General features: G+C 42.7%; 1 protein-coding gene across 2 annotated transcripts in view; it reads left to right on the top strand.

Annotated features, from left to right (window-relative positions):
- Positions 1 to 17,225: 17,225 nt before the first annotated feature.
- Positions 17,226 to 20,893, top strand: part of ugp2b (UDP-glucose pyrophosphorylase 2b) — a 58,358-nt gene continuing 54,690 nt past the window's right edge. Inside the window, exon 1 of one of the 2 annotated variants that reach the window (XM_043696712.1) lies at positions 17,226 to 17,315. Coding sequence is in view for 1 of the 2 variants with exons in the window: in XM_043696714.1 (XP_043552649.1) it covers positions 17,753 to 17,762 (10 nt within the window). In the remaining variant the exon portion in view is untranslated. Of the gene's footprint in view, positions 17,316 to 17,501; positions 17,763 to 20,893 lie in introns of those variants that run through there. The other variant, XM_043696714.1, reaches the window with a different exon arrangement.

The raw sequence follows: 20,893 nt of genomic DNA, 5'->3' as shown, positions 1-20,893 counted from the left end.
CATTGCCTGTACAAACATCCAAAGTAGAAAGTAAAACAATAGTTTATAGTTAGTAGAATATTTGACTAAAATGATCCATTTGAGTATTTTTGCCTAAGTTTTCTTTTATGGTTATCTTAGCCTCTGTCAAAGATCTGTTTATATTTTTATCCAATGACCCAGATTTCCTGATGTAGAAAGTCTCCAGTTCTTAGATTTTGGATGGTACTGACTTGGATAGGGAAAGAAACCAACTCTTGGGCAAAATACACTGACTCCCAGTATACAACTATACTTGTTATTTTCTGACGACTGTGTGGCCAAACTCAGCTCTAACTCAGTTTACAAATTTGCAACCTGAGTGGGTTGGATCTCAAACAATGACAAGACAGCCAATTTAGAGGCATGGTGTAAAAACAACAATCTCTCCCTCCATATCAGCAAAATGAAGGCACTGGTCATTGACTTCAGGAAGTGGAGTGGAGAACACAGTCCTGTCTATATCAATGGTGCTGAGGTGGAGGTAGTCAGAGCTTCAATTTCCTCAGAGTAACCATCACTAACAATCTGTTCTAGTCCATCCACATTGATACTACAGTCAAGAAAGCTACACCAAAGCCTCTACTTCCTCAGGAGGCTAAGGAAATTTGGCATGTCCGCAACAACTCTCACTAATTTTTATAGATCACCATAGAAAGTATCCTATCAGGATGTACCACAGCTTGGTCTGGAACTGCTCTGCCCATGAAGACAAGAAATGACAGCTGTGAACACAGCCGAGTCCACCATGGAAACCAGCCTTCCTTCCATTGACTCCATCTACACTCCCTGCTGCCTCGGGAAAGCAGCCAACAAAATCAAAGACCCCTCCCACCCTGGTTATACTCTTCCACCTTCTATCCGGCAGTAGATGTAAACATTTGAAAACACGTACTGACAGATTTCAGAACAGCTTCCTCCCTGCTGTTATCAGAATTATGAATGGACCTCTCATATATTAGAGTTGATCTTTTTCTGCACCTTCTCTAAAGCTATAACACTATATTCTGCATTCTGTTCTATTACTCTGATGTACTTATGTAAAATGATTTGTCTGATTAGCAATATCTCAGTACGTACATGATAAATCAAAATCAATCACCCTCTGTAATCCTAGCAATTGCCTCCTCTACCTCCCTTAACAATCTTCCCTTGACTCCCTGGTTGCTCTGTCAACACCCCAACTAACCCTGACCCACCTAACCCACACTAGACTCTCTCCAATTTATCTTCAAACTCAACTTATCCCCTTACTCATAAGAAGCAGACATGCCTTCAGTCCAGACCCTTTGGTTCCCATGGGAGGACCTGCACTCAGTCAGATGTGAAAGATCCCCTAGAAAATCACTCCTGAGCGGAGTCAATATGAAAGACTCCCAACCATAAAGCAGGTCTTCAATAGTGTACATAGGTGTTAGCCTGCATATGGGTTCAATTCTTCAGGATATGAATGTTAAATAGACAGTGTTTCCACTCAATCAAAATGGACACCTGAAAAATAAAGTTGACATTAAGTATTTTCAAAAAGGAAAGGTTGTGACTAGATACATTGTTGCAGAAATTTGTAGAGTTTCATAGAATCCCGACAGTATGGAAACAGGCCATTTGGCCCAACAAATCCATACCGACCCTCTGAAGAGTATCCTACCCAGACCCATTCTTTTCCAGCACCACACTCTCAACTTTGATCTCCCGCATCTGCAGTACTCACTTTTACCATTCCCTTATCCTATTACTAATGCACCTAACCTACACATCCCCGAACACTATGGGCAATTTAGCATTGCCAATTCTCCAGACATGCACATCTTTGGATTGTGGGAGGAAACTCATGCAGACACAGGGAGAATGTGCAAACTCCACATTTAAAGGTTACTTTAAACTGGAGAACTCAATGTAGGATGCCCAGGCAGAAGATGAGGTGTTGTTCCTCCAATATGCGGTTTGATTCACTGTGTCAATGGAGGAGGCCCAGGATGGAAACGGAGTGGGAAGGGGAATTAAAATGGGCAGTGCCTGGGAGGTCAATTGGCTCCTGTGGGCCAGGCTGAGATGTCTGCCAAACGTGCCGTGAGTTTACGTTTGGTCTCCCCGACTTAGAGAAGACCACATCGCTGTCAGGCAGCACTATTAACCAGAGTCACTGTGTCCTTTTGCATGACATTACAGATTAAACCACCAACAGTGCCTTTAACCAAAGTTGATGACCTCCTCATAGCAATACAGCTGAGATTTGCAAACTCGATACATGGGGATTTTACTGTCGGAAATCTAATCTAAACTTCGAAATGGTCCCTTGATGTGTAGCACTGAAATACATTTATTCTCAACGTGCAATTTAATTGGAGATGCAATGTGCAAGGTGAAGCCATCCACACAGTAACCACTAGATGGGGATCATGTGCTACTTTAAACTCAAACACTACAGTGAGCATTCCAATCACTACAGAAAAGTTAATTTATACATGTTATACGTAGCTAACAATTGTATTAACCGGCACAAATCAGTTGTACAAATAGTTTGTGTTGGGAAAGAAGAATGTGTGGATGTCAATTTCTAATGTATCAAAATTATTTTCTCTTGCTGCCGCTGAGTGATGCATGAATTGGCTGTTTTGACTGCAACAAGATGGAATGTTTAATTCTGTGTATTTGGTAAGTTAGGGAATTTTAAGAGTTAATCTGTTTCTGGAATCTCGTCCAAGTTTGCATTTAACTGCAAGAATAATTTACCTCTGTGTTAGTGACAAAGCGGCTCCCCTGCGGAGAGGTCGTTAAAGGCACCGTGCATTCTAAATCGTTCCCATCACTCACCCAGAGAATTTTTGTAAATAGACAATTTTTTTTTCTGTTTTATGGGAAGTGTGTAGCGGAGTTTCCGAGGGGTCAGTGCTGAGACCCTTGCTTTTCCGGATGTATATTAATGATCTAGACTTTGCTGTAAGTAACACAATTTCAATATTGACAGACTTGATACAAAGCATTGTGAACTGAGGCCAGTGTAAAAATTCAAAAGGACATTGACAACTTGATGCAATGGCCAGATATGTTGCAGATGAAGATGCAGAGAAATGTGAGGTTTTTGTTTTTTATGAAAAGGACACAGAGACAGTATAAAATAAATGGAGTAGTCTAAAGTCAATGTGGGAATACCCAGGGCATGAATGTATGTGTGCATAAAAAATGGCAGAACAGGTTGAGATGGTGGTTAATAAAATATAGAGCATCTTGAACTTTATTAATAGGAGTAAAGAGTATAAAAGCTAGCTAAGTGTGAAACTAAGGTAGAATACACAAATTTCAGGTGGAGTATTGCAAGCAGTTTCTGAGAACCATACTTTAGAAATGATGTGAAGACATTCGAAAAGGTACAGAAAACAATTACAACAATAATTCTGAGGATGCGAAACTTTAGTTATGTAGCTAGACAGCAGAACTTTGTTTTCTTTTCACCTAATGAGATTAAGAGGGGATTTAATGGAAGTATTCAAAGTCCTGAGTGTCCACAGAATAGATCGGGAGAAAATGTTTACATTAATGAAAAGATTAAGAACAAGCGGTCACAGATTGAAAGTAATTGACAAAAGAAGCAAAAAAGTGAAATGAGGAAACACCTTTTCTTCCAGCAAGTGGAATGTGCTGCTTTTGAATGTGATGGAGGTAGCTTCAATGGAGACATTCTGGAGGGATTTGAATTGTTGGATTGGCACTAGATAAAACTTTTAAGGTTTTCGCGAAGAGCTGTTGCTCGGGTTGTGCGTGTGGGAGCTGGTTAGCTTGTCAAGTTGCTGGGTTATCGTGCAGACATTCCATTACCATGTTGGTTAACATCATCAGCATGACCCCCATGAAGCACTGTTGTTCTGTCCCATTTGGTTTTTATGTGGTTCTGCTCTGTTGGGGTATGTGTCACTTCTGAGTCTTCTCTGCAGTGGTTTGTACACTGGGTCTATCTGTTGATCGCCTTTTTGTTAGAAAGCCAGGCATCTGAGAACTCTTGCATGTCTCTGGTTGGCTTGTCCTAGAATGGTTACCTTGTCATAATCGATTTAATGGCCTCTTGGTCTGTGTGTACAGAGATGAGGGAGAGTGGATCATGCTGTTTAGTTGTCAGTCGTGTTTGTGAAATTGGATGGCTAGTTTTCTTCCTGTTTGTCCAATGTAGTGCTTGTTGTAGTTGTTGCAGGGGATTTTGGATACCACATTGGTCCTGCACGCTGTGGGTATGGGGTCCTTTCTCCTGGTAAGTAGTTGGTGTAGTGTTAGTTAGTGTGCTCCCATAATACCTAGTGGTTGTAACAGCTTTGCAGAGGGAATGGTGGCCAATGTGTTGGTAAGTACAGTGTCTTCTTGGCATTGTCTAGTGGACAGGCATCGGCGGACGAAGCTGATGGGGTATCCGTTGTTAGCAAAGACTTTGTATAAGAGTTCTTCCTCTTCCTTGCACAGTTCTGGTGTGTTGCAGTGTGTCTTGGCTCTTTTGAATAGTGTCCTGACACAGCTCTGTTTATGGACATTGGGATGATTGCTGTTGTAGTTGAGGATCTGGTCCGTGTGGGTGGCTTTCCTGGATACTTTGGTTGTAAATCCTCCATTGGGCATCCATTCTACCATGACATCTAGGAAAGGGAGTTGGTTGTTGTTGTTCTCTTCCTCCCTAGTGAGCCTGATACTGGTGAGTATATTGTTAATGAGGTGGTGTGTTTCCTCCAGTATTGTACATTTGATGACAACAAATGTGTTGTCCATGTATTGTATCCATAGTTGGATCAGAGGAAGGGCTGAGTTCTCTAGTCTCTGCATGACTGCTTCTTCTAATAGTCCTGAGATGGAAGAGCCCATCGGTGTGTCATTGATTTGTCAGTATATCTGGCCAATGGTATATAAAATCAACAAGCACTACATCAGTCAAACAGGAAGAAAACTAGCCATCTGACTTCACGAAGACCAACTGGCAACTAAACCACATGATTCACTCTTCCTCAACTCCATACACACAGACCAAAAGAGCCATCAATTCGCTATGACAAAGTAACCATTTTAGGACATGCCAATCAGAGACACCTCAGAGAGTTCTTAGAAATCTGGCTTCTACCAAAAAGGCTATCAACAAACACAGAGATAGATAGATCCAGTGAACAAACTGCTGCAGAGAAGACATGGTTAAAAATCACACAACACCAGGGTATAGTCCAACAGGTTTATTCGGAAGCACTAGCTTTTGGAGCGCTGCTGCTTCATCAGGTAGTTAGTGGGGCAGGATCTTAGGATACAGAAATTATAGTAAAAGATCAAGTATTGTACAACTGATGGCGTACTGTTAGTTGGTCTGCTAACAAACCTAGATTGCTGTGAAATCTTTAATCACTTAGAATGGGGATGCAGGTTTTGATTGATTAATGTGTAAACCCCAGAAATTTTTTCAAGTCTCAGGCCTGAGCTAGCTTAAGGTTTTATAAAAAAAGGTGACATCTCAGCTCAGACAATCCATTAAAGGTGTGAGGTTAGAGTCTGTCTGTATCCCAATCTTGAGTCAGACAGGTTCTACTTCCAAAGTAGGAATTTATAAAATGGCACATGGACTGACTGTCTACAGACTGTGTTTTTTTGAACAAAATAGAATGTATCTGTGTTGTCTATCTCACACGCTGCAGGCAAGGATGCCCTGAGGCATGGTATACGGTATTGGCAAGTCCAGACAGACACTACAATATCGGATGAATGGACACCATGCAACAATTGCCAGACAGGAATGTTTCCTCCCAGTCGGAGACCACTTCAACAGTCAAGGACATTTGGTCTCGGATCTTTAGGTGATCATCCTCTATGGCAGACTGCGATACTCAGCAACGCAAAGTGCCGAGCAGAGGCTGATAGCCATGTTCAGTACCCATGAGGATGGCCTCAGCTGAGATCTTGGGTTCATACACACACACACAAATACAGAGTCTCCCTCTCTCTGCCTCACACACGCATATAGGTCTATGGGGTGAATTTGCATTTGCAGATTTGTGTTTGCAGATATATTCTCTTTTGTTCAAAAAGCAACCAATCTATAGGCAGTTAGTCCATGTGATATTTTATAAATTCCTACCTTGGAAATAGAACCAGTCTAACTCAAGGTTGTGATACAGACAGACTCACATCTTTAATGCTTTGTCTGAGCTGAGATGTCACTTTTCTTTTTATAAAACCTTATAAGTTATCTCGGGCCTGAGACTTGAAAGACGTTCTGGGATTTACACATTAATCAGTTAAAACCTGCATTAAAAATCACACTACACCAGGTTATAGTCCAACAGGTTTATTTGGAAGCACTAGCTTTTGGAACGCTGCTCCTTCATCAGGTGGTTGTGACCTGGTGTTGTGTGATTTTTAACTTTCTCCACCCCAGTCCAACACCAGCATCTCCACATCATGCTCCCCATTCTAAGTGATTAAAGACTTCACAGCAATCTAGGTTTGTTCAATACATTGCATCAGCTGTACAACACTTTGATTTTTTTCCTATAAATTCTGTGTCCTATGATCCTGCTCCATTAGCTACCTGACGAAGGAGCAATGCTCTGAAAGCCTGTACTTCCAAATAAACCAGTTGGACTATAATCTGGTGTTGTGTGATTTTGAATCAGCAATCTACAAGAGCAACATCTTATGTTTAAACAGCAACTTTCAATCATTAAAATGTGCAACAGAGCTTCACAGAAACGTCAAACAAAATTTAACTTGGGTCACATAAATGGGATATCAGGGGACCCACTCTATCTCAGGCTCTGTCTCTTTCATTCTTTTTTTAAATCTCTGTTTCTCCCATTCTGAGGCTGTGTCCACTAAGGGTATACTTCACATCCAGGGGAAACATCCTTTCTAAATTGACTATGTCAACCCCTTTAGGAATTTTATAAATTTCCATCAGATCACCTTTCATTCTTCTACATTCCAGAGACTACAGTCCCACCATCCCAGAAATTAGTCTGGTCAACCCTAACTACAGGCCATCTATGGCATGTATTTCCTTCTTTAGTTAGGGTGACCAGTATTCTAGGTGCAGTTTCACCAATGTTCTATAAACTTGAAACAGGACTTCTTAGTTCCTGTATCCTGGTTCTCTTGTGATAAAGGGAACATATCATTTCCTTTAAAATTGCTTTCTGCTCGAGTAATAATCTTAATTATTACAGAAATCATCTTAAACTATGAAATCTTGTGACATCCATAACGTTTTAACTGGAAATTCAAATTTCTTTTTTAAAAGTTTTATATAGAGTCATAGAGATGAACAGGACGGAAAGACCCTTCGGTCCAACTCGTCCATACTGACCAGATGTCCCAACCCAATCTAGTCTCACCTGCCAGCACTTGGCCCATATCCCTCCAAACCCTTCCTATTCATATACACATCCAAATGCCTCTTAAATGTTGCAGTTGTACCAGCCTCCACCACTTCCTCTGGCAGCTCATTTCACACACGTACCACCCTCTGAGTGAAAAAGTTGCCTCTTAGGTCTCTTTTATATCTTTCCCCTCTCACTCTAAACCTATGCCCTCTAGTTCTGGACTCTCCCACCCTAGAGAAAAGACTTTGTCTATTTAATCTATCCATGCCCCTCATGACTTTCTAAACCTCCATAAGGTCACCCCTTAGCCTCCGATGCTCCAGGGAAAACAGCCCTAGCCTATTCAACCTCTCCTATAGCTCAAATCCTCCAACACTGGCAACATCCTTGTAAATCTTTTCTGAACCCTTTCAAATTTCACAACATCCTTCTGATAGGAAGGAGACCAGAATTGCATGCAATATTCCAACAGTGGTCTAACCAATGTCCTGTACAGCTGCAACATGAAACCCAATTCCTGTACTCAATACTCTTACCAATAAAGGAAAGCATACCAAATGCCTTCTTCACTATCCTATCTACCTGTGACTCCACTTTCAAGGAGCTATGAACCTGCACTCCAAGGTCGCTTTGTTCAGCAACATACCCTAGGACCTTACCATTAAGTGTATAGGTCCTGCTAAGATTTGCTTTCCCAAAATGCAGCACCTCACATTTATCTAAATTAAACTCCATCTGCCACTGCTCAGCCCATTGGCCCATCTGATCAAAATCCTGTCGTAATCTGAGGTAACCTTCTTTGCTGTCCACTACACCTCCAATTTTGGTGTCATCTGCAAACTTACTAACTATACCTCTTATGCTCACATCCAAATTGTTTATATAAATGATAAAAAGTAGTGGGCCCAGCACCTATCCTTGTGGCACTCCACTGGTCACAGGCCTCCAGTCTACTGTAAAGGGATCATATAGGATGTAGAAATCAATAGGAGGAAACAATTTAGGGACAGAATTACAGAACAGAGGGCCAGATAGCTGAAAGTATGGCCACCAATAATGGCGCAAATATTAAGAACAATTTGCTTCACAGTTATTCACCTTATTTGCCCATATCCAATAAAAATTGGCAGGATTTAGCAGAATGACCATCTAAGGATGTCCAAATATGTCATGATTGTTGCTGGAGTTTGAGCAGTTGATACCAGGCAGTTTACAGAATGACTTCCAGGAATATAGGAATGTTGTACTCCATTCTCACTGGGCCCACTGCATGCCCCTCACTTACCAGCAATAAGAGCTTACAGTATTTGGAACAGGAGCACTCCAGCTCTTGGTGATGTACTGTATATGTGGAGATTGTTGCAAGATAGTAGCTGGTCAATCATTAACTTCCCTAGTGCATACCAGCTCTGTCTGTTTCAACTACCACAGAAATGACTTAGTTTCATTTGTCAGACAATTATTTTGAAAGCATCTTGACTCCAAACAAATCCAGCTATTTCCCAAAATTAAAGGAAGTTGGTTATTAGAATGCAATCAAACGTAGATTTGTACCTTCCCAAATGAGTGGCCGGAATCAGAAACACCTCACTATCTGTGTACTGTGAACATATGTATGTGTGTTGGCAATATCTCATTCAAATCAAACTTCTAAACATGTCCTTTTGGAACCTTTGAATTGTCATTGAACTAATCATTAGACCAAGACTTGAGTTTCAAGTGTTTGGGTGTTCCCAAGAGTCCTTACGAATATCACAGGTATTTTTAATCATACCTGTACACAAGCATTGACCCATCATAAATCAGGAATTTGGGGTTAAGCTTATGACATTCTATTTTATTTATTCCAGGTGTGGGTGTGGCTGGGACATTTCCTCTCCTGCCTAATCCAACCATGCAAGATGTTTTACCTGTTATTATTCACGCCTCTGATAGTTTTTCATTTTAGTTTGAGCTTGCTAATTAATAGCAAAATATTAATTGGCAAAATTTCTTCATTTCCTTTCCTGTCACATTCCATCAAAATCAAAATTCTCATCTGTAACATTACTGGAAATGTCAAGAAACAGTTACCTTAACACTGACTTGATCCATTGTCCACAATTATTGTAATATCTGCAAACAGACAAAATGAAGACAGGAGTAAACCATCCAGCACCCACCATCACATATGCACTCACCCACACCCCAGCTTGCTCTGCCAATCAATCGGATCATTACTGATTTTTAAAATTCATTTATGGGATGTGGGCATTGCCAGCTGGACCTGCATTTCTAGCCCATCCCTAGTTCCCCCTGGAGAAGGTCGAGGTGAGCTGCCTCCTTGATCCACTGCAGTCCACCTGCTGTGGGTTGACCCACAAAGCCATTAGGAAGGAAATTCCAAGATTCTGACCCAGCAACAGTGAAGGAACAGCGATATATTTCTAAGTCAGGAAGATGAATGACTTGGAGAGGAATTTGCAGGGGGTGGGGTGGGGTGATGTTCCCATGTATCTGCTGTCCTTGTCCTTCTGGATAGAAGTGGTCGTGGGTTTGGAAGTGTCTGAGGATCTTTGGTGAATTTCAGCAGTGCATCTTGTAGATGGTACACACTCCAGCTACTGGGCGTCGGTGGTGGAGGGGGGTGGATGTTTATGGTTGTGGTGCCAATCAAGTGTGGGCTGCTTTGTCCTGGATGGTGTCAAGCTTCTTGAATGTTGTTGGAGCTGCACCCATCCAGGGCAAGTGGGGAGTATTCCATTACACTCCTGACTTTTGGGGAGTCAGGAGGTGAGCACTTACACCCTCAGCTCCCTGAATGTGTCACACTGACTACCTACAACCTCCTCCCTGCAGTACACCTGTGAAGCAGCCCCCACAGAATTTAGTTGCAACAATAGAGAGCCTTTCACCCAGGCTCAAAATAAACTGAAGAAATTGCCCCAGCCCTGAAACTACCGATGGAAAATACCACCAGAGATATTTTTAATGTTGGCAAAGAAAGGCCTTGTCATCTTCAAAGGGTTATTAATGGAACAGAAGGTCAATATTGTGAGATCAGATTTTTAAAACGCCAGGCAGTTTGCATGGCTCCTCTTTGAGAGAGTGCTGCAGGTTTTGGGGTGGAGCGTCCATTAAATGAAGTCCGGCAGACTTTGGGTCTCAGTGTTCCATTTACTGGAACAAGATACATTTTGACTTCAATTATGTGTTTATTTCATATTAATTCCAATTAATAATTGGAATTTATATGAAATAAACACATAATTGAAGTCAGAATCACAAGAACAAACACTGAAAATGTATTAATTAATAATTAATTAATTAATTCCAATAACAAACAAATTTGTTATTGACAGCAAGATAATCGATAGATGTGAGTTAGACTGACTTTCCTATTTGATTAAATCTGTGACATTGTTTTCTGGAGCTGTTCGATTTCTCCGGGGTAGTTTTATTCAATTACTAATTTGTTTTCATGTAGAACCTTTTATATAATAATATGCTCCAATTTATTACTACTGACTGAACTTGATGTAAACACCTTACTGATGAAGGAGTTACATGTAGTTTAGGATGGTTTCGGGGAGTGGTGCTAAATTAAACACAAGGGGTGGAAACTCTGTGAAATCACAGAATGGCAAAAAATTGAATGCAGTCTAGAGTGTCTGGTTGATGAGATGCATTCCTACACATTGATGCAATAACATGATGGTTATACATTCCAGTAAGTTTTACTAACCAACTGGAGGGCAGGTGTGGTGGCTAAATGAACATAGAGGTAGGTTTCATTGGAAACTGTCCAGCTGGATCACAAGACAAAGGGTGTAATTAGTTCACTAATCAGGAGATGGTGCTACATTTAATTAATTCCACTATTGCCTACATCATTACAAAACAACTGGAGGGGCTCTTCTGGTGAAGCAGTAGTTCTAATTCTAAACTAGGAGGCCTACTCCGGAGGAGTGCCATAACATCTCTGAACAGGTTGATTAGAAAATATCTTACAAAACGACTTGTATGTCACAGTACATAACTACCTTGCCCATTCACTAACTTTTTCACAAAACAAAAAGATACAAATAACTTTGTTATCCTTCAGAAGGGTCATGATCTGGCTGAAATGACTAAATTCCCAGCGAGTATTCCCCCCAAAGGTTTTGGAAGATTGACTGTCAGTTTCAGCTCAGACTTCTTGCCCAATGTGAATGTGACTCCAAATAGGGAGAAACCAATGGATTGAAAATAGGTGAAGACTCAGTTCACATTAAAGATCAAATGTCAGAAAAGACACTTGGAATTACAGATTGTTTCATTTACAATCTATGAGGAAAGTGCTGTAAAATAGGATGTGAATAAATTAATGTTTGATCATTCATGTGGACACGAGGGCCAAAGGGCCTTTTGCCATGCTGAGATTTAATCTTCCTCAAAGTGCCAGTAAAGTCAATGTGCTTTCCAGGGGGAGTTTCTAATTCCAAGAGGACCCTGAAGTGATCAGGATATGAAAGGGGCAGGAATGATTGTTAGATGTTCCAGGGTTTAGATGTTTCAAAAGGAATAAGGGGGTGGGAGGAGGTAAAGGAGGTGGAGGAATGGCATTGCTATTCAGGGATAGTATCACAGCTCAGAAAGGGAGGTCATTGAGGAGGGTTTGTCTACGGAGTCAGTATGAATGGAAATCAGAAACAGGAAAGGAGTAGTCACTTTCTTGGGAGTTTTTTACAGGCCCCCCAATAGTACAGAGACACGGAAAAGCAGATTGGGAGGCAGAATTTGGAGAGGTGCAGACGTAACAGGGTTGTTGTCATGGGTGACTTTAACTTTCCTAATATTAATTGGAATCTCCTTAGTTCAAGTAGTGTGAATGGAGCAGTTTTTGTCAGGCGTGTCCAGGAAGGATTCCTGATACAATATGTAGATAGGCTGACTAGAGGGGAGGCCATGTTGGATTTGCTGCTTGGCGCAAACCATGTGAGGTGTCAGATCTCTCGGTGGGAGAGCATTTTGGTGATAATGATCACAACTCTCTGGCCTTTACTAATACTCATGGAGAGGGATAGGAACAGATGGTATGGGAAAAGGGAGAAGGAATTACAATGCTATTAGGCAGGAACTGGGGCACCTGAATTGGGAACATATGTTTTCAGGGAAATGCATGACAGAAATGTGGAGTTTGTTTAGGGAACACTTGTTGATAGTGTTGGACAGGTTTGTCCCACTGAGGCAAGGAAGGGATGCTAGGTTGAAAGAACCTTGGGTGACAAGAGATGTGGAACATCTAGTCAAGAGGAAGAAGGAAGCTTACGTAAAATTGAGGTGGCAAGGATCAAACAGGGTTACAAGATAGGCAGGAAGGAACTGAAGAATGGATGTAGGAGAGGTAAAAGGAGGGAAATGAAAAAGCCTTGGCAGGTAGGATTAATGAAAACGCTAAGGCATTCTACATTTAAGAGATGAACAAGGGACATGTCTCACAAACCTTATTGAATTCTTTGAGAATGTGACAAAAACACATCGATGAAGGTGGAGCAGTGGATGTGGTGTACATGGATTTTAGCAAGGCATTTGATAAGAATCCCCATGATAGACTCATTCAGAAAGTAAGATGGCATGGAATGCAGGGAAATCTGGCTGTCTGGATACAGAATAGGCTGGCCCATAGAAGAGAGAGGGTGGTAGTAGATGGAAAGTATTCAGCCTAGAGCTTTGTGACCAATGGTGTTCTGCAGGGATCGGTTCTGGGATCTCTGCTCTTTGTGATTTTTATAAATGACTTGGATGAGGAAATAAAAAGGTGGGTTAGTAAGTTTGACGATGACACAAGATTGGAGTTGTGGATAGTGCAGAGGGCTGTTCTAGGTTGCAACGAGACACTGACAGGATGCAGAACTGGGCTAATAAGTGGAAGATGGAGTTTAACCTTGAAAAGTGAGAAGTGTTGGAATTTGGAAGGTTGAATTTGAATGCAGAATATAGGGCTAAAGGAAGCATTGTGGAGGAACCGAGAGATCTTGGGGATTATGTCCATAGATCCATCAAAGTGGCCACTCAAGTTGATTGGATTGTTAAGAAGGCATATGGTGTGTTGGTTTTATTAGCAGCGGGATTGCGTTTAAGAGCTGCGAGGTTATACTGCAGCTCTGGTTAGACCACACTTGGAATGTTGTGTTAAGTTCTGGTTGCCTCATTATAGGAAGCTTGAGAGAGGAGATTTATCAGGATGCTGTCTGGACTGGAGGGCACGTCTTATGAAAATAGGTTGAGGTGCTATGGCTTTTCTCATTGGAGCGAAGAAGGACGAGAGATGACTTGATAGATTATATTGCTTACAGTGTGGAAACAGGCACTTCGGCCCAACAAGTCCACACCGACCCTCCGAAGAGCAACCCACCCAGACCCATTCCCCTACACCTAACACTACGGGCAATTTAGCATGGCCAATTCACCTAACCTGCACATTTTTGGACTGTGGGAGGAAACCCGAGCACCCGGAGAAAACCGGGGCTGACACGGGGAGAATGTGCAAACTCTACACAGACAGTTGCTTGAGGCGGGAATTGAACCTGGGTCTCTGGCGTTGTGAGGCAGCAGTGCTAACCACTGAGCTACCATGCCGCCCATAAAGGTGTACAAGATGTTGAAAGTCATATAGTTGACGTTGTGCCATGGCAGAAACGTCTATCACAAGGGGACATAATTTTAAGGTGATTGGAGGAAAGTTTAGGATACATGTCAGAGGTCGGTCCTCTACACAAAGAGTGGTCGGTGCGTAAAATGCACTGCCAGCAGTGGTAGTACAGTCAGATACATTAGGAACAATTAAGCGACTCTTGGATAGGCACATGGAAGATAGTCCAATGAAGAGTAGGATAGGCCAACACAATATTGAGGGCCGTTCTATGATCACAGGTGGGTTGCAATGCAGGAGAAATAGACAGAGTAGCAGGCCATTTGGCCTTTGGAGCCTGTTCCCATTCAATAAGATCCTGTCTGACCTGTTTACTCCACATTCCTGCTTACAATGGATACAATGTGGGCGGCACAGTGGTTAGCACTGTCGCCTCACAGCGCCAGAGACCCGGGTTCAATTCCCGCCTCAGGCGACTGACTGTGTGGAGTTTGCACGTTCTCCCCGTGTCTGCGTGGGTTTCCTCTGGGTGCTCCGGTTTCCTCCCACAGTCCAAAGATGTGCAGGTTAAGTGAATTGGCCATGCTAAATTGCCCGTAGTGTTAGGTATAGGGGTAAATGTAGGGATATGGGTGGGTTGCGCTTCGGCGGGTCGGTGTGGACTTGTTGGGCCAACCGGCCTGTTTCCACACTGTAATGTAATCTAATCTAATAAAAAACCTTTAATTCCAAACTCAACAAGATTCTACCTACTTCTGCTTTAAAAATATTCAAGCATTCCACCATGTTTAGAGGAAAACAGTTCCAAAGACTCATGACCCTCTGTCAAAAAACTAATTCTCATCTCCATTGTAAATAGAGGACCCTCAGTGATTCCTAATTCTGGATTTTCTCACAAGAGGATTTAACATCACAACTTGATTTACAGGGACAAGTGATCAAAGCTTTTTTTTTGGCAGATGATTAATGCATGTGGCAGCTCCGATTCCCCAAGTTGGATTGCTTCTGAAGGGCACAACAAAACAGGCAGAGCATCTGACTAAATAGCATTCTTTGGAAGAACATAGTGTCATTTTACAGAAGGCTTAAGGACAATGAAATATCTTAAGCCATACCCCAGATTCCACCAATCACAATTTCAGATCCTGTCACACCTCAGTGATTAAGGAAATATTGTACTTGGTTCTGAATTAGTAAAGTAAGGATTGCTATCAGAAAAAACTCTGGTTACAATGTATCACGTAGCTACACAGGTGACAGAGCCAGTCAGCTCAGGTCTCCAAATGGATGATTTTTTTGTTCTGATTTTTGTTTTGTTCCTGCCAATTGACAAATCACAGGGCAAGGAATCTTTCAAAAGGATTTATGTATATATATCTCTCCACACTCCCATTGTGACAATTTCCTTTAAATTGAACCTCATGTAAATTCTGTGTCTGAATAAGTTTCCTTAAATGAATGTGCAGGGGCTGTGTCGCTACCCCTGGACTTGGAGACCTGGGTTCAAATCCCACCTGCTCCAGATGTGTGTAATAACATTTCTCAACAGGTTGAATATAAAATATTTAACATCAATGTGCTGATTCTCCCCTTGGTCTGTAATAATAACCTATGTGTAAACTCACCTGCGGATCTCGTGTCTAGGTTCAAAAAGCACTTCATTAAATGATGGCCATGGCCATGGCCACAGAGGTGTGTCAGACAATGCTCAGACAGATGGTAATATATAAATTAAATCAATTTAAAGACTGTCTTTACACTGTACTTTGCTCTTAATTTTCTTAGAAACTCAGTTACAAAGGTTTGTATTTACATCAATCATTACATTATAATTATATTGACATTGGAATTTGTGCTTTCCATCACAAGACAATGTTTCTTTCTCTCATTCGAACAACGATCCAGAAGAGTAGGCTGTTCAAGTCTGCTCTTCCATTCAACAAGATCAAAGCTAAAATGCTTTCAATGTCAACTCTGTTCTCATAGAGACTTATAAAATTCTAACAGGACTAGACAGGGTAGATGAAAGGAAGATGTTCCTGATGACGGTGTATCCAGAATCAGGGGTCACAGTCTGAGGATTCAGGGTGGACCATTTAGGACAGAGATGAGGAGACATTTCTTCACCAAGAATGGTGAACCTGTGGAATTCATTACCACAGGAAGTAGTTGGTGCCAAAAAATTGAATGTATTCAAGAGGCGGCTAGATGTAACACTTGGGGCAAAGGGATAAAAGGTTATGGGGAGAAAGCAGGATTAAGCTATTGACTTGAACGATCAGCTATGATTGTGATGAATGGTGAAGCAGGCTCAAAGGGCTGAATGGCCTCCTCCTGATCCTATCATCTATGTTTCTACATTACTGTGTAACAAAGATATTCGCTTATCCACATCATCATTAAGAATCTATCTACCTTGGCCTAAGAAAAAATGTTAAAGGTTCCACATCCACTGACTTTTGAGGAAGGGAATGCCAAAGAATCCCAATCCTATGAGAGAAAATGTTTCCTCATCTCCATCTTAATTGAATTAGCTTTATTGTCACTTACTCAAATGAGGACAGTAAAACATTTATAAATCACCATTTATAGCAGCATCTTAGGTAGAAAGATACCTAGGTACAGCTTCTTTAGTTACAAGATCTTAGGAAATAGAGAAGTAAAAAGTTCAGCTTTGCAGAAATAATAGTTCAGGACAATGGCCTTCCAACCCCAGACCACACTGTCACGTAGACTCCAATCCACACCAAGCCTTGGCTCCTTATTGAGTGTCCCTTTATTTTTAATCTTTGACCCCTAGTTCTAGATTCTTTAACAAAAGGAAACATCCTTTCCACATCTACACTTTCAAGCTCCCTCAGGAGCTTATCCTTATCCTAACTAGGGCAGAACTATTCCTAAGATTGAATAGACAGTACAATACTGTTTGGTTTCACTCAATGCATACACTGGTTCACTCTCTTTAACATTCTTTTAAAATATTATATTAACTTTGAATTTCTAAAGCGTGATGCAACATAAGAAACAGTCTCCCATTGAACTCTCCTGAAGTGTAGACTGAGTAACACATGCGATCCCCACCCTGGAGGCTTCCTGCCTCTATTCCTGATGAAGGACTTTTGCTCCTCGGATGTTGCCTCGCCTCACACCAACAGCTGAACGGCCCACTCCTCCCCCATCCCCCATCCCCCATCTCCCATCTCTCATCTCTCCTTCACCCACGTCTGACGTGAGGCCGACGTGCCGATCGTTGATAGGCTGTACCGCCTGTCCGTCGCTGCGGCGAACCGATAGGAATGCAAGAGGGGGCGGGGACTAATCAGCTGGCTGTCCACCGGAGTGCGAAGGTGGGAGCGCGAGCGGGATCAGGGACCCCCTTCAATCCCAGAGACGCGGACCCCCTCCCCTCCCCCGCCCGGCCACTCCCCCCGCCCTCCCAGCCGGACACCCCCCTCAAACCCTGATCCGGACTTCCCCGCTTCACGGGGCGTCCTCTCCCCCGTCAGAGGTCAAACTGCGAGGGCGGTAAGGCCGTGATCTGAGACCGGACCCTGCCCCCGGGGACGGGAGCGCGCATCGCGCCCGGCGCCTCCTGCCTCGGGAGCGCGTTTTCTGCCGCGCTCACCGCCTGGCTGCAGCGGCGCGCCGGGGGCGGGGCCGGTTGTCAGTTTCCCCCGCCCCGCCCCGCCCCGCCCGTGCCGCCTCCAGGGGCCGGCTCCCGGTGCCCCAGTCCCGCCTGAGAGGGAGCGGGAGCTGGCTGTCCCGGCTCGCGCCCAGCGGCACCATGGCGACAGGTGAGAGCGGGCAACCGGCCTCTCCCCCCACCCCCCCTTTCCCCACTCCTTCCCCCCTCCCCCCCCGCACCGGGAGAACTCAAGGAATCTGAGCTTTTTGTTACTTCAGCCAAGGGTTTCATAGCTTTCCCTTTATTTTGTGGTCTGTTCCCGGGACGGGATCACACTCTGTCCCGGTTTGTGGCCCGTCTCTGGGACGGGATCACACTCTGTCCCGGTTTGTGGTCTGTCCCCGAGACGGGATCACACTCTGTCCCGGTTTGTGGTCTGTCCCCGAGACGGGATCACACTCTGTCCCCGAGACGGGATCACACTCTGTCCCGGTTTGTGGCCCGTCTCTGGGACGGGATCACACTCTGTCCCGGTTTGTGGTCTGTCCCCGGGACGGGATCACACTCTGTCCCCGGGACGGGATCACACTCTGTCCCGGTTTGTGGTTTGCCCCGGGACGGGATCACACTCTGTCCCGGTTTGTGGTCTGTCCCTGGGACCGGATCACTCTCTGTTCCTGCCAGTTATGAAGCGATTAATTCTCTGAGTTTTGTAGAATTTGTTGAAGGGCTATAACAAGGAATTTCACAATTGTGAAACATGACAAAATGCACTGTCTGTTAGGTCATGCATGACAGGCATAAAAATTTAATATCCAACTTGAAATAGCATTGTCCAGTGGCAGCATATTTCTCAGTTTTTAGATTGTATGGGGCAGCATTTGAAACAAGTTGGTAAAAATTCTATATGTGGGCTTTCATTGCAGTATGTAATTGCCTTAAATGCTTTATATTGTGTACTTTGGCATTTTGACTGTGTACTATAGTAGTTTAATTGTTGTGATTCATTCATTCAGGACCATTTTTAACAATGCAGCATGTTAGAAATGCAAACTTTGTTAACTGTAGTCTCTGTAAAGTAAGTAGTAAACAGAAGCTTTAAAATATCAAGTCTTGCTATCTTTTTAACTGCAAATATATCCTGTTTTGTTAGGAGATGTGTTATGTTAATTGCAATTTCTGACTAATAAGAAAAGTAATGATAATATTACAGCTGTGCTTAGGGAAGATATTCCAGGGAGTACGTTGAGTGAAGTTATTTGGGTGAAACAACTGATGTTTACACTTATGGAAAAATTTAAGACTGAGGATATAGTATAAGTAAGACAGAAAAAAGGAGGATTTTTTTTGTCAGAAGGCTGAAAGAGACTTTTTAAATCAGAGGTAATTGGGGATTATAGGTGGGAACGTGGAGTTGAAGGTTATGTTCAGAGGGTCGGTGTTGGGCCGAAGGGCCTGTTTCCACACTGCAGGGAATCTAATCCAAACTAATCTAAATCAACTGGGGAAGCTTTAAACTTTAAAGTGATAGTGAGTAAGGAAAAAAAGCTGTGTCTGATACGAAGTTAAAAACCACACAAACCAGGTTATAGTCCAACAGGTTTAATTGGAAGCACACTAGCTTTCGGAGCGCCACTCCTTCATTAGCTGATAGATGTGTCTGATATGGTAGATAAGAAGAGCAAGCCATAAGACTGATAAACTGCATTTAGTTCAATACAAGAGGCCTGACAGGTAAAAGGCAGATGAATGTAGGGCATAGTTGGGAATTTGGGACTTGGATATCACAGCTATTACAGAATCATGGTTCAGGGCTGGCAGCTTAATGTTCTGGAGTATAGATGCCATAGAAAGGGATGCAGGAGAGGAGGGGGAGTGGCTTTTTTGGTTAGGGATAACATTACAGCTGTGCTTAAGGAAGATATTCCAGGAAGTACATTGAGTGAAGTTATTTGGGTGGAACTGAGAAATAAGAAAGGGATTGTCACCTTATCAGTAAATTGAGAACCAAATATGTAAGGAGATCTCTTACACCTGTAAGAATGATAAGGTTGTAATGGTAGGAGATTTTAACTTTCCCAGCAGAGTTGGACTATCATAGTGTTAAAAGGCTTGGATGGGGAGGTATCTAAGTGTTACAAGAAAACTTTCTTATTCAATATGAGGTTGTATATATTAGAGAAGGACTAATACTTGATCTTCTTTTGGGGAAACCAGGCAGGGCAAGTGACTGAGGTGTTAATTGGGGTGTATTTTGGGGCATGTGATCATAAGAACTAGGTGCAGGAGTAGGCCATCTGGCCCTTCGAGCGTGCTCCGCCATTCAATAAGATCATGGCTGTGGACTCGGATCTACTTATCTATGCTCTCACTGTATCCCTTAATTCCTTTATTGTTCAAAAACATCTTAGCTTTAAAAACGTTTACTGAAGCAGCGTCAACTACTTCACTGGGCAAGGAATTCCATAGATTCCTTCTCAGTTCAGTCCTAAATCTGCTTCCTCTAATCTTGAGGCTATGCCCTCTTGTCCTAGTTTCACCTGCCAGTGGAAGCATCCATCCTACTTCTATCTTATCTGTTCCCTTCATAATTTTATGTCCCTATAAGATTCCCCCTCATTCTTGTGAATTCCAATGAATATAATCCCAGTCTACTCAGCCTCTCCTCATAAGCCAAACCCCTCAACTCCAGAAACAATCCAGGGAACCTCTTCTGCACCCCCTCCAGTGCCAGTATATCTTTTCTCAAGTAAGGAGACCAAAACTACACACAGTATCCAGGTGTGGCCTCTCCAGCACCCTATACAGCTACAACATAACCTCCCTGCTTTTTAAACTCAATCCTTTTAGCAATGAAGGAGAACATTCCAATTACTTGTACCTGCAGACGAACCTTCTGTGATTCACGCACAAGGACACCCAGGTCCCTCTGCATGGCAGCATGCTACGTTTTCCCATTCAAGTAATAATCCTTTTTATTGTTACTCTGACCAAAATGGATGACTTCACATTTATTAACGTTATATTCCATCTGCCAGACCTTTGCCAACTCAATGTATGTATGTTCCTCTGCTTAATTTGTTCTGCCACTTACCCTAGTGTCATCCATAAACTTTGACACACTACACATGGTCCCCAACTCCAGATCATCTATATAATTTGTGAATAATTGCAGTCCCAACACCAATCCCTGATGCACACCACTAGTCACTGATTACCAGCCAGAATAGCAGTAATTTACCCCCATCTTTGCTTCCTGTTGGTCAACCAATCCTCTATCCATGCTAATACTTTACCACT

The sequence above is a fragment of the Chiloscyllium plagiosum genome, chromosome 9 (assembly GCF_004010195.1).
Source record: "Chiloscyllium plagiosum isolate BGI_BamShark_2017 chromosome 9, ASM401019v2, whole genome shotgun sequence".
Classification (NCBI taxonomy): domain Eukaryota; kingdom Metazoa; phylum Chordata; class Chondrichthyes; order Orectolobiformes; family Hemiscylliidae; genus Chiloscyllium; species Chiloscyllium plagiosum.
This window is presented reverse-complemented; position numbering and strand designations above follow the sequence as displayed.